General features: G+C 37.3%; 2 protein-coding genes across 3 annotated transcripts; both read left to right on the plus strand.

The window, feature by feature from the left end:
* The first annotated feature begins 1,067 nt into the window (after positions 1 to 1,067).
* LOC133733921 (uncharacterized) lies at positions 1,068 to 7,588 on the plus strand. Its single transcript, XM_062161568.1, has 14 exons — positions 1,068 to 1,244; positions 1,348 to 1,430; positions 1,662 to 1,756; positions 1,843 to 2,003; positions 2,274 to 2,425; positions 3,504 to 3,622; positions 4,244 to 4,407; positions 4,563 to 4,637; positions 4,929 to 5,000; positions 5,472 to 5,609; positions 5,987 to 6,142; positions 6,679 to 6,731; positions 6,814 to 6,992; positions 7,099 to 7,588. Exons 1-14 carry the CDS (start codon positions 1,157 to 1,159, stop codon positions 7,196 to 7,198), a joined length of 1,635 nt encoding a protein of 544 aa, XP_062017552.1. The 5' UTR covers positions 1,068 to 1,156; the 3' UTR covers positions 7,199 to 7,588.
* Positions 7,589 to 9,038: 1,450 nt separating this feature from the next.
* LOC133731575 (KH domain-containing protein At5g56140) lies at positions 9,039 to 13,939 on the plus strand. Of its 2 annotated transcripts, none has more exons than XM_062158948.1 (7): positions 9,039 to 9,325; positions 9,656 to 9,741; positions 11,614 to 11,720; positions 12,534 to 12,653; positions 12,734 to 12,850; positions 13,052 to 13,195; positions 13,316 to 13,939. In XM_062158948.1, the coding sequence occupies exons 1-7, from the start codon at positions 9,195 to 9,197 to the stop codon at positions 13,466 to 13,468; spliced, it is 858 nt and encodes a 285-aa protein (XP_062014932.1). In that variant the 5' UTR covers positions 9,039 to 9,194; the 3' UTR covers positions 13,469 to 13,939. The 2 variants fall into 2 exon arrangements, with proteins under 2 accessions (XP_062014932.1, XP_062014931.1); XM_062158947.1 differs by having other exon boundaries at positions 9,040 to 9,325; positions 11,575 to 11,720.
* The last annotated feature ends 357 nt before the right edge of the window (positions 13,940 to 14,296 follow it).

A 14,296-nucleotide genomic window follows, 5' to 3' on the forward strand; every position in this document is an offset into this window, starting at 1 on the left:
GGAATTGATTTCCTTTCCGCTAACCAAACGAGGCCTTAGGTCTCTCACTTTTGATACGTGTATATGTGACTAGAAATTCTTCTACGTTATTGGAAGTGGTGTAAGTGAACCAGTAGATCTCAACAGTTGATATTTATAAGTAATTTTAAAATAAAAAAATGCACTTGATGTTATCCACCCATCCATTCTTGTTGGTACGAGCACAACATTAGAGATGTGAGAGGCCTAAAATGAAATGTATAAATTTAATGTGAGCACAACTAAATACGACGCAAGCATAACATTAGTAATGGTTATCATCTGTGTAGAATATGTGTGAAATCAAAAAAGAACCTTGAGAGGTAAACATATTAATAAAATGGAATTGAGTCTCTCGAAGAGCTCGAGAGGGAATATTGATGGATCAAAAGAAGCAACTCGGATAAGAAAGAACAAGATACTAAGTTATATAAGTCATTCATTGTAATCGAATCTCTGACTTAGCCTAATTAACAAACTCTTCTCACTACTTAAGCTAATCTCAAATGTAACCGGATATATCTTTTTACCGAAATATATATATATATATATATATATATATATATATATATATATATATACAGGCCCGATCAAGAGAGGACGTCCGCACTTTCGCTAAAGTGCGGACGACGGCGCTGCAGCCCCGCTCAGGCCTCGACGGCGGCACCAATCGGGCCGAAAGGAGGCCGGAAGCATCCCAGACGGCTTCTGGACAGCGATCGAGGTCGGAGGAGGTCGAGGTTGCAGGTTTCTGGGCAGCAACCTCACCTGCAACTGCAACCTTGTCGCCGGCGACTCCACCCGACTGCAGACTGGTCCGTCCGACCCCTGGCCTCCCTCCGGCAACTGGCGCCGCACCGTCGTCCGCACTTTAGCGAAAATGCGGACGTCCTCTCTCGATCCGCTCCGTATATATATATATATATTATAGATACAAAGTTACCAAAAGACATATTTGTTTTTAACGTTCCATAATGCCTCGATGGTAAAACAATCACATAGTAGTGGTCAAGTTGGTCAACCATGGAGAACACAAGTACACGAGTTAGGCGGCCGTTAGTAACAGTAACTAGATTTCTCCTCACTTTGGCTCCACAACTCTGAAGAGAAATCAGAGACCCAATCAAACTTCACCAATATGTCCAATTCTCCGTCGTCGTCTGAATCCAAATCCCCAAGTGACGCCAGCTCGTCGGATTTCTCTCGCACTTTCAAGTACCTATTGGGTCAGTTTCTCCCTCACTCTCTTTCTCTGCTTGTTTTCTCAGCTTTACAGAAGATTACGCAAATTGGGTATTTACTATTTACCCCATTTTTCTATTGCATCAGCTACCCAGTTGTGTTCAAGAGGAATTCCATTCATAGTCAATGCTGTGATCCTCAGAAATTTCCTTAAAGTTGAAGACTTTGCGGTAAAAATCACAATGCCTATAACGTTCTCTATGATTTTTGCTTTGTTTCAGTATAGCTCACATGGAAAGATGCAAGCTTTAGTTTGTTTATACGTTTAGAATGGAATTGGAGAATAGTCCAATCTCATAATGCACTAGAACTCTAGCAATGCAATGTCTGTTATGGGTTTGAGGAATGTTTTCATTTGATTTAGGATTGTTTTGTTGAAAGTAAGTTCTGTTTTTCTGCAGCTCTATGGAGTACAGTTTCCGCTATTTGTGAATTGCGTGTTGTTTCTCAGCCGGGAGGGGTTTCGGCGAGCATGTCTGCGACAGGACATGAAAAGGTGATTGTTTTGGTTTTGTTAGTAATGCATTTGTGATTTGTGTTGCACTAACCAAGGACTTATGATCAATGTGTGTTATGCTGCAGCGATGGTACTTCAACAGAAGAAAACATAGCAAAGATCATGAAATTTGCGTGGTTGGTTCCACCGTGTGGAATTATTATTACTACTGCAGCGTCTGGTTTTGTCTTTTGGTGGAAAGGCTTGAGCTTTTCTGATCCATATGGACAAGGGATCTTGATTACTGGTACATTGTTGAATATGTCTTTGCGTTTCTTTTGAAAACTTCATGGTGTTGCTGTTGCTTCTCTATGTCTATGGATATTGTGGCTAATCTAATTTTTATGACTATGGTATATATGTTTGGTTAGAAATCCACATGTGGTTTTTGAATCATTGGTATTGCTTAGACTTCAGAATTGTTGATCGTTGGAAATCTTAATCTGTTTAACTTTGCTTGATTGAATTCATTATTCATATTAATGCCTCACTCACCTGAGTTATTTGCATCTGGCAGGCGGTGCATGTATATTAGAACTATTGGCAGAGCCCTTGTATATCCTATCTCAAAACTTGCTGCTGCTTAAATTAAGGCTGGCAGTTGAAACTGCCGCTACTTTTTTTCGCTGCATAACAACAGCCGTTCTCTTTGGCATGCGAGCTGACATGGTAATATCTTTAATCAAACTATTCACTTTGCTCACATATTCTCTATTTCCATAGTAGCACCAACCAGGCAGTGTGTAACAATCTTATTTGATTTCCCTTTTGTGATATCTTCGGAAAATGTGATGATGTCCATAAGTTCCTTAGCCAGGCAGCTTTTCTTTAGTAGAACTTTTTATTGGTTACTGGACATGGAACAAAACTTGTAAAATACTTATTATTTTAACTAACTAATTGAGAGGCTATGAAGAAACAAAGTCAAGACTGGCACACATAGTCTACTATAGAGGACCCAATATATGGTAAAGTCATATTTCTTCAGGGTGTTCAAGATTGCTTAGATCCTTGTAAAATTCTCTGGTGTGAAACTGGCACCGTTTTCTCAGATTTTCTAGTTGCCACTCACTAAGTCTATAGGTGTTCTTGCCTCATTAAAGCTGTTATCTTCATTTTATAAAGTTTCCATCAGGATTAATGGCCAATTATGGCATGGGAGTGGTATACTTCCCCTGTTAAAAGATTCATCAGTCGAAGCACTTCTCTATACTTCTGTACATTGTGGCTAGAAGTCACTGAATGAGGACTAGTAACTTTGAGTTGGTGGAGTCCTCTGTTATCCAGGATTCCAATCTGAGAGGGGAGGGATTAGTAATGAGCAAGGTATAGAAAGGAAACCCAGTGGGAGAAGTATATGTGGCTAGAAGTCAGTGAACGTGATTACTAGTAACTTTTGAGTTGGTGGAAACATCTGTTATTAAGGTTTTCAAAACTGAAAAGGTGTGAACGTTTAAAAATGAGCCAGTACATGTAGGAAATCGAGGGGGCAGACTACAACTGATGCGCCTAACCCCATCTACTTAAGGATCATTATAATTGTTGACCTTAGGGCATGGTTGTGATGAGCATGAGAAGCTCCGATGATCTCTTTGTTTGTTGGAATTATGTATATGTTTCATTTATCTATCTTATGGCCTGTTCTATGTTTCCTTATATAGCTTGTTATGATTTAAACCCCACCAAGTTGGTGGTTTTCGGAGTCAGATGCAGATTCTAATTAAAAGGTCCAATTGATCGGTTGCAGGAAAAAGAGATTATATTTGCATTGTCACAGACTGCTTATGGACTGTGCTTGTTCTCAGGGTATTGGGTCTACTTTCTTCGTTTTCGTCCATATAGAAGTTCTGCTCTTTTCCCCTTCAGGTATTATATTCTGTTCCCAGTTGTACATTGTTATATATATACACTTCAGGATGGTGAACATCCATTTTCTGTAACAACAAGGAAGTAACTTGTCAAGATAATGCACTTAAATTTTTAAGCAATGAATATAACCCAGCATTGACTGAAAAACGTTCTTTGTAAAGTAACTTTTAAGTAGAAAGAGAAGGAACTCTTAAGATCTTAGGTGAAACTTCTGGTCATCACATCTCTTGAATTCTTTGATAGTAGAAAACTGGAAATGACTTATCTGTTCAGGGCAAGTTATTGTGTAAAGTTCTTTGTTGGTCCTGGTCATATCTGGAAAGCAGTAAACCTACAGTGCCCTGAGCTTAACGTAAATAGAAATGACATGTGTGAGTAAATATTTTATATTTATGTAGTACATGATCAATTGTGAGTCTTTGTGTAGTTGGTTGGAATATTGTTGCAAGTTATACTCATTATTTACTCATCAGATTCATTGTTGTGGTCCAATATTTTTTCCTATTCATATGTAATGCATCCAAAATGACAATATGCAGTCTTAGCTGGAAGGATAGATTTATTAGATTTAATTATAAGGTCAATGTACTGCTCTTGACAGCCTAATACCTTTCACAGAGCAAAGAATAAGAAGAATTATGATGGGGAGCTGTTAAAGATGTGTGAGTTGTTTGCTTTGCAATCCTGTGTGAAACTGATCCTTCAGGAAGGACAAAATTTTGTTCTTTTACAGTGGGCAACATATTATAACCAAGCTGTATATGGATTTGTGGACAATTTAGGTAATTTTCTTGGTTCAGATATTTTGGGTCATACAATAGTCACTTTCTCACCATGATAAGAGCTAATTCTTTTTTCTTTTTTACCTAGACTATTTTGACTGAATATTATGTCAGTAATTTGGAATTTTTCGTTTATTAAATTTATTACATTTCAGGGAGCCTGGTGGTGAGGATGGTGTTTCTTCCTTTTGAAGAAAGTACCTATGCTACATTTGCAAGGTCTGCATCAGGTTACTCCTCTCCTCTGTTTCATGATAGTTATTTTCATTCTATACCTGATTTGTCTTGCTCTTGAGTCAACTTCTACCTGCTTTTTGTTTCTAGTGATTTGCGCTAAAAATGATTACTGGTTTTGCTTCCATGTGAGAAAGCTCTGCAGTTTCATTAACAGTTTAAAAGTTATACTCTCAAAAGTTATACCATGAGAAAGCCATTAGTTGTGTGGCGCTGAAATAGCATTACATCATGCAGGGTTCAATTCTAACAAACTTTAGTTTTCTCCTGATATCTTTAATTGACAGGAAAAGACCCAGATAAGGACAAGAGGTTGGGAAGTAGCCTTACAGAGGCCCTTAAGCTGGTTTTGTTAATAGGTGTGCGCTTTTCCTTTTCCGTTTACTCTGTTTTATACAAATTAAACATAAGAATATGTATATATATAGTCTCCATAAATAGTTAAGTTATTAGCATCTCAATCCTCCTGACAACTGTGACAAACCCGGATAATATCTCTCAAAAAAGTAAAAGATAAAGTTCACTTTAGCATGCAGATATGCCTTGATTCATGTTATTTCAAAAGATGAGATCAAGGTAGTGAGAATACTTATGTTGACATTTGATTTTATTCCTTAGTGATCAAATTAGAGGGTCCCTTCTGGTAGGGAATTCCCATGGGACTCTGATTCGATTTCTCACCACTTAATAAATGCTACTGGTGAACATTAGCATTATTTCTGTAGGAAGGTTCTGATTTTGACATTGATTAAAAGAGGAACAAACATTGTTTCTACAGCTGTTTCTTCTTTATTATTTTCTTGGTCTCATGCTGATTGGATGGCCTGTAGGTCTTATATTTATGGCGTTTGGCCCGAGTTATGCTTATTCTCTCATCAGATTGGTGTATGGTCAAAAATGGAGTGATGGGGAAGCATCAACAGCCCTGGGATATTATTGCTTTTATATTATTGTTTTGGCTATGAATGGTGAGTAATGTTCAGATTCTGTTTTTCAATATTCACGGGCTTATCAGCATGCCCCTCTCTGTACCTGTCTTACTTAGCCTACTACCAAAACAAATAATGCAAAGAAATAGTTATTAGATCTGGTATAAATCAACGATATGTGAACACTCACAAGTCTAATTTCCCATAGAATGTTGAATTCCTCTATATTTAAAAGTGAAGGGTATACCAATCTACTAAATTTCTATATTTGGAACTGTTATACCTTTTAAATGTTGTGAATGTTTCAAAATGGGTTCACCTATATGGAGTCATTAGTGGTCTGGTTTTAATTCAGATACTTCACCTGTATGCATAAAAGTATCAGGCGAGAACTGAAATTGTTCTTTGATATGCAGGAACTTCTGAAGCATTTGTACATGCAGTTGCCAAGAAGAACCAGCTTCTGTGGTCAAATCTTCCATCTGTTCTGATAACAATTATATATGTAGTACTGAATATCCTGCTGGTAAACTCCGCTGGCGCAGTTGGCTTAATTTTGGCAAATTCATTAAGTATCCTTTACTAACTAAAGACTGTATAGCTGTTTTCTGAAGATCCCTTAGTAACATTTTTGTTTGCATTCCAACTGTTTTCTTCCTGAAACTTCTCAGTTCTCACTTTCTTCTCTCTCATCCATCTGCCTTTCCACTCTTCTTTATTTAAGTGTAAAACTATAACATTCTGAAATGGACCCTTGGGTCCTTTTTATTTTTTTGAGAATGGGACCCTTGGGTAACTCCTGCTTATTTTTAAAATTCTTTTGATATCCTTTGCACTCTTTTTTCAAAAGTTAACTTTATTATAAATAAAGGATCTGCAACATTATGTCGTTATTTTTGTAGCAATGAGTAAAAACAATTGGCCTCAAAACGTATCTGAGGCCAATAATAAAGAACAGTTGATGATCTTTTGTTTGTACAAAATTGCAAGTTGCATAACACAGTAATATTGATGATTTCATCAGTCTGAATACTGTGAACAGAGTTATTTGGATTGTGCGTTATTCCAACCAAGTTCATTAGGTCTCTGGTTCCTTGACACGGTAAAGATATGATTTTGAGAATATTATACTCTGGGGCATTCATCAAGCATTACTTCCAGGTATGATTTATTCATTTTTCTTGCATGTTTCATGAGTGGTTTTAACCTTGTATGCGCTAATTTTTCTGTTTTCTATTCACAGGATTCTTCCTCATTTTCTTTTTACAAATGCTTACCTGAAGGATGGAAGGTCTTGCTGTTTTCAGGAATAACTACTATCATTTCTGAGAGAATATTTCTAGACAGGAAGAATTTCTGGGCGACTTTTGTTGTTCATTTTACCATTGGGGTCGCTTGCTTCTGCACTTCGGCATTTGTCATGTATGTGCCCTGTTTCAACATTAAAGTTGTTGTTATCATGATATTCTTTGTTACTTTTAATTGGAGATTATCACTCACCGGTGATAATTGTACTTTCCATTAACAGATATCGTCATGAGAGATCCCTTATCAACAAAATCATTCCCATCAACAGGATTTTCCCAAGCATCAACAAAACTGTCCGCTTCCGTGATCACTCAGACTGAAAACAAACTTTTTCCAATCTATCTATGGACGTGGAGAATATTTCCTTTGCCACTAACCTGCTTACAACTTCTTATGCATATCTGGAATTGGGGATTCCCGATTACGGCATACCTATTTTGTATTGATGCATCAAGAACAAGAAGATGATGGAGTTGCAGACAGGAAGACAAGAGCACAAGTGGGTAAAAACACTGACATCATAGATTCTGTTCGAGTTTCCATCAACAAGCGTACAACAAGATAGATGGATAGATAAAAGTTAACGAGGAATCCCATTTAGTGGGAATTTTTGATAATGTATACATGAAAGATTTCTTCTTCTTTTTCTTTTTTTCGAAAGGATACACGGAAGATTTCATTTACATTATTTTGATGTTAGAATTCCAAGGCGGGGAGAATTGTCATGTAAATTTCCTATGGCTTAAGATTTCAAACACGCGTAGAATTGCAGAAATGTAGAACTGCGGACTTCAGAAGTGCGAAGTCTAAGCCTTATGTCTTAAAATTTACATATAGCAAAGAAACAAATAAAGTTTGAAACAGCTAAAGAAGTTCAGGCAAACTGGAAGCTGGAAAGTAAAAAAATGCTCTACATATCGAACTCAAGATTGATTCAAGGCCAGAAAAGCAGAAAAATACGAAGTCATGATGAATCTTGCACTCTTCCAGAGTTGCAGTAAACAAGTATAAAATAATAAAAATTCAACAGAATCGAAAAATACATTTACCTCTTTCACATCCTATTGAAAAAAAAATTACCTCTTTCACATTTTTTTTCGTAGAATTCCATATCTTTAATGCATGAAGCATGCTCAATGCAGCAAATTTCATTCCCCCTCAACCAAGATTGCAGACAAATCAAGTTTCAACTGAGCTAATGAGCTCCTAAAGTTACCTATCATTCTCACTCCAGTGCTCACTTGAAAGGCCGTTACATCCTCTGCTATTAATGCCAGAACATGATATTTGGGGCCATTCATCTTCCACCGTAGCAATGTTGGAAATCACATGCATTTTCAGCTATGTACTCGAGAGAGTCCAGGGCGTACTTGTCTACTTCATGTGCAAACCACTGCCTTGATTTCTTCAACTACCTTTCTCCAATCTTTCAGTATTGGAGCTTTTCCTCTACTTCCACTTGTCTCAGTGCTTGTTACAGTGCTTCGTCTCAAATACAAATAAATTAGGTTTCAAATTTGACTCGTCCTTTTTTTTCTCCAATTCTAATAGCATCAGGTTACTATGGTTACTTAAATTTTAGCATTATCAAATGCGATCCTACTCACGTCAAACAATGACGCTATTTTGACGTGCGTACAGTTGGTAAATCACTGTATATCTTTTGACTCTCTCTACCTTATAATGGATGACACCCTATTTATTTGTCAAAAGTAATAATCGTACTCAAATTCTTTTTTTTATTTTTTCCTTGTTCGGTGCTTTGTTTATATTATTGAATTTCCATATGCAGTAAATCCAAAAATATATATATATATATTTAATGGTTCCGGACTATCACGTGATGTTGTCATGTAGTGGTCCGAGCCAATAATATCACTTGAATTTTGTGAAAACCTTGCAGGAGTGAAAAACATTAAATTAAGAGTACAATCAGAAATAAGTACGAATCATGAGTCAATGACAGCAATTCAGACCACCACAACGTGTACCAAGGTCTGAGACCATATTATAATTTTCTTCTGAAAAAAAAAAACTACTCCCACAAGCAAAAGGAGAAAAAACAAAAAAATTACTGTGTAGTTACTGTAGTGTGCGTGAAAGTAAACTAAAGCAGTGTGAAACCAGAATCAGGTATAAAAAGATATCCACCGACGCCATTCATCTTGAATTGAGATTCCACAGAGAGAGATAGAGAGAGAACGTCTGGTAGGGAATCGGGATCGTCCCACCAGCTCCCTCCACACAGTCCACACACAGAGACGACGACCGGAAACCACGACGACGACGACGGCGATCGGACGCTGGGCTACTGAGATGACATCATCATCGGGCGTTGGTGGAAGGTACATGGCTTACTCGCCCTCGCGGTCGGCCCCTCTCTCTCCTCACCTCTCCGGCCTTCGGTCCGTCTCCTCTTCCGCCGCTCTCGTCGCCGAGCAAGAAAAGTATGCTTCCTTCTTCCGAGATCTAATTGATTTTAACCATGGCTGTTTATCTAATTCATATTCAATCGAATACTGGTTCTGGTTGTACTACTATATATATATATATATATATATATATATATATATATATATATATATATATATATATATATATATATGGTTGTAGATGAATCTAACTGGATGAGCTATACTTAATCCGCAACTGAATTGTTGGCGATCTGATGCTTCTTAGCTGCAGTATTGTTGATTTCTTGATTTCTTCTCAAAGAAGAGAGCTTGATTGGTTTCTTACGATTGCTTGATTGGTGATGTGATTACTTTTGTGTGCAGATACCTGTCTGAGCTATTCGGGGAGCGTCAGAAGCTCGGTCCATTCCTGCCTGTGCTGCCAAATTGCTGCAGGTTGTTGAACCAAGGTCAGTTTCGAACTTTCGATTCAGCTTGTGAATGGTTACTATAACTGCTGTTACTAGTGCATGTAGGTGTTCACATGTCGAGATTCAAGCACTAATATAACTTTTTAACAACTGCGACCAGTAAGTCTTAACCGAGGACACTGTGCACGGTTTGACTAACTTTACTGGTCAGGGACCCATTCCTATAACATGACTAAGCTAACAAACAGTTAATACACTAAGAGTGGTGAGAGTAGTAGCATCAGATAGTTTAGGTTCCATCACCCACTTAATTGACATACAGTTACTTTTAACTTGGTAAAATGCACTGTGCGGTAAGGTCTTAGAGACGCTCTGCTAATGCTCCCAAGCTGTCATGTTTGTTAACTTGATTTGGGCAATTACTTCTCAATGATATAAAATAGATTGCAAGGATAAGCAATAGAAAAGTTTGTTTTCTTGTACTAATTAAATTGAATTGGCATTGTGTTATGTGACTATCTTGAAACTTCAGGTGAACTTTATTTGCTAGGGATGGATATTGAAAACATTGTTTAAGTGATTAGTTTGGTAAGCCGATTCCAACTCTGAACTAGGTTTGGATCATATACTTTGTTTCAAGTGTAGTACGCACATTAGTGCTAATTAAAAAATTTTAATTGACTTAATGGACTTTGGCTCATTGCCAACATAAGTGTATTTTCTTTGTTCATTTAAGACTTGAGAGGACTCCCTTTCCTTGTGATTCCTCCCTTTCCTAGCTTTTACAGATGATAACTTTTGGAAATGTTGAAAAAGTACATGTATTGCTAGGATTTTGTAATTGTATGTTCACTTCCATGATTTTAATCAAGGAGGGATTCCTCTCATTGTATCCCTTTCGGTACCCATTTTTGTCAAACACCTCTTTAGCGTCGATATAGGTAGCTTGATTAGTTTGACTTGGAGCAGATCTTGTTGGTTTTGTTTCTTAATATAGATGGCTTTGTGTTTTTTTTTTTTTTTACCTTTCCGAAGTCATCTTGAGGCTGGAATCATCTTTGAGACCAGAATCTTTTGGTTTCATGAGTTGGAGAAGTGTGAATTTAACAGGGATTGGGCTGTTTTTATGTACTAGAGTATAACTGCTTAATCAATTTGCCCATTGTATATAATATGGTACTGCCGATGTTGTTACATGGTCATTGGGAATTTATGGTGAGGACTTCATTTTCAGATACATAAAGACTACAAGATCAAAGCGAACCTCTGTTTGGTCTATAGTTTTGGCTTGTAGTCGATATTGGGATTCAATATGAGAAAGCTCAGATAACTAGTTCCTAGGCATACCTGATCTAGAAGTCCTTTTTTGAAACTGAGAGTGGATATTGTGTGCTTCTTTCTTCCTCTGTTTTCTTTCTGTGTGTATTTGTACTTTGTTTTTCCTTCTCTCCTAGAGTAATCCAGGTAGCTGACATTGTTGAGAACATTTGACATTGATATTTCAAGTTTAAGTGCTTAGGTCTGATAGTGTTACACAAGTAGCGGTCTTTGCCGGGTGTGTATTCTTTACTGGATTTTCCTTTTCTCTAACAACTTGGGGTTCTCTTGTATGAGTTACTCGCTTCACTGGTAGTAGTTGTAAAGAATCCATCACTATCTTTACAAATAATAGGTTTTCTTTCTTCATTAACTTTTATCATTAATTGGTAGTTCAGCACTCTTTAAAGTTAAATTTATTACTTGAGGGAAGCATTGGGTTTAACTGACTCAGAAAAAATCCGTGTTGTCTCTCCATTTTGTCGTGACTGCTAACCTTATAACAAATGCTAACTGGTACATCTTATTCTTGAAAATTTGACATTTTTGGAGCAGAAATATTGCGTGTAACTACACTGTTGGGGAATGCATCAGTTTTAGGTCAAAGTGGACTTGAACATGCTAGCCCCCTGGCTTCTGGAGGAATGTTTTCAAATGGAGGTGCCGATATGAACGGATGGGCATCACGGTTTCAATCAGAAGTACGGATACTAACCATTAACTTAACATAACCTTATTGTCCATCTAATTTTACTGTTCTTTAGAAGCATTTCTGACACGATCTTTTACATCTCATGCTAACTCGTTAACATTTGTTTAGATATGCAATTTAATTGCAACTTTGTGACAGGTAGTCTGAAGCTAACATCGAGATGCAAAGAAATAACCAATTAGCTTTGCTTCTGGAATCCTCCTTCATTTAGATGGTTCTCCATTTATTCTACGTTTTTCTTTTTGAAACAGACTAAATTAAATTGTTATATCTCAAGTATTACACATGACATAAGATACACTTCTCCCTTACTAATGGGGAGTGATCGAAAGGGTTTGTTTGATAGGAGATAATGGGAGTACTGATTGTCTTGTGTGGTGTACTAACTCCTCAGTTATACTTGTGCAACTATTAAGTTTGGCTACCATCTTTGTCTTCACTTAGAATTTTTAAACATCTGAGATACTGGATGCCTTTATATGGGGTTCAAAGGGAGGGGAGGTGGGGTGGGGGAAATGAATGCATAATGATGTTATTTTGTTTCTGGTAGATACCTTGAAATGCATCATCTTTTACATTCTCAGTTCCATTGTGCCTGCCATACTGTACAGTTTGAATTATTTATTTGTTTATTGCTTGCTGATTTTTACATATTCTTCAATCTGTAACATGATGCTTAATGAATATTGGGATCTTGGAGGTTTTTCAAGGACCGATACTTCTTGTTATTTTAATGCAAAAGGGAACAACAAGCACTATTATATGTTATTTGTTTTAACATAGTTTGGATTGTACTGTCCAGATGTCAAGTTTATTACAGCCCTCATCAACACAAAATTGGCTTAGTCCTCAAAGTAGCTCATCTGGTCTAATTGTTAAGCGGACAATCAGAGTGGATATTCCCGTTGACAAATATCCTAATGTATGATGAAATACTAGATCTTGTTTAGTTTCTCACTGAATTTCTCTTCTTCTGCCTAACAACTCTCCAATTTTTTGCAGTATAACTTTGTTGGGCGGTTGCTAGGTCCTAGGGGAAACTCTCTTAAGCGAGTGGAAGCAACTACTGAGTGCCGTGTTCTGATCAGGGGCCGTGGTAGCATAAAGGATCCAGCCAGGGTAATGTACTTTTCTTAGATAATTGCACATAGGCTTATCAGTGGACTTGATGTCACATTGATGTATGCAGAAGAATTCTGACAGGCACTTATGATGGAGTCTGTTACTCTATTTTGTGAATAAAGTTTAATTTGCTGTTCAGTTCTCATTCCTTATTAAGAGGATCTAATGTTACTTCACTGTACTATTCTTGTTTTACAGGAAGATATGATGAGAGGTAAACCGGGGTATGAACATTTGAATGAACCTCTTCATATACTAGTGGAGGCAGAACTACCAGTTGAAATTGTTGATGCTCGTTTATTACAAGCGCGTGAAGTACTTGAAGATCTGCTCAGGCCTGTGGTATGTTTTTTCTTTCCTTGTGAAGAGAAAATTTTTCTTTTCCTCTAGTAAATTTTGTTCATTCCGCCTGCAAGCCTCACTGTTGACTATCTTGGCATGATGTCTATATTAATTGTGTAGGATGAATCTCAAGATTTCTACAAGAAGCAGCAGTTGCGAGAGTTGGCAATGCTCAATGGTACACTTCGTGATGAGGGTTCTCCCATGTCTGGTTCTGTGTCACCCTTCAACAACAGTCTTGGTGGTATGAAGAGGGCAAAGACCAGGGGGTAGTGGATTCTCATTATTGGAGAGCTCTTGGAGCTTCTTTGTTAGTTTCTGCGAGTAAACAACAGTTCTCGCGCCACAGATGTTGCTGTGTCAGCCAATCCTCCAACTGCCATCGGGGCACTGGCAACTCCATTGTCTGCCAGTTCTGACTTGTTTCTATATGAAGTGTGTGTACCTACTGTTCAAGAGAGGTTAACGTATCGCATAGAAAAGAGGACAGTTTGATTTCAGGGGGTTTGCTTTGTATGTTGCACTTAACAGTTTGGTCAGAGCATTAGCTCTCCTAGGCTGTTGAAAAAACTATTATAAGTGTGTGATGGCAGTTTTGTTATGGTCATGGGTTTATGTGAACAAGTTAAGGATGGTTTGTATATGAGTAGTGAGGCGAAAAATATGGTCTAATGCTGTTTTATGGATTGGAGTATGTTGTACTATTTTAAATTGCATTCTGTAGTAATTAAAAAGCTTTCTTTATGGTGTTCTGGGCAAGGTTGATTCGTATGTTATTTGTTTCTGGTACACTGCAAAATTTTGTAATTTGGTCGTTGTATTTGAGCTGTGATTACAGGTTACCATTGAGCTCGAGAACTTTGAAGAAATTTGGATTCTTCGATGATGTATGGTTGACTCAATGGCAATCGATTTACGCTTCCGAGTTATCTGGATACTTTCTGATTTTCTCTTTGGTCTAAACTCTGAAGTCAATATCATCATAAACTCGCTCAAAATTTTTAGCATGCTCCGGAGCATATGATGCTCTGAATTTTTCAGCCTCTAGATCTATCCTTTTCCATATTCATTCTCATGGTTGAAAAGCCATGGTAACATTTT

The sequence above is a fragment of the Rosa rugosa genome, chromosome 2 (assembly GCF_958449725.1).
Source record: "Rosa rugosa chromosome 2, drRosRugo1.1, whole genome shotgun sequence".
NCBI lineage: Eukaryota > Viridiplantae > Streptophyta > Magnoliopsida > Rosales > Rosaceae > Rosa > Rosa rugosa.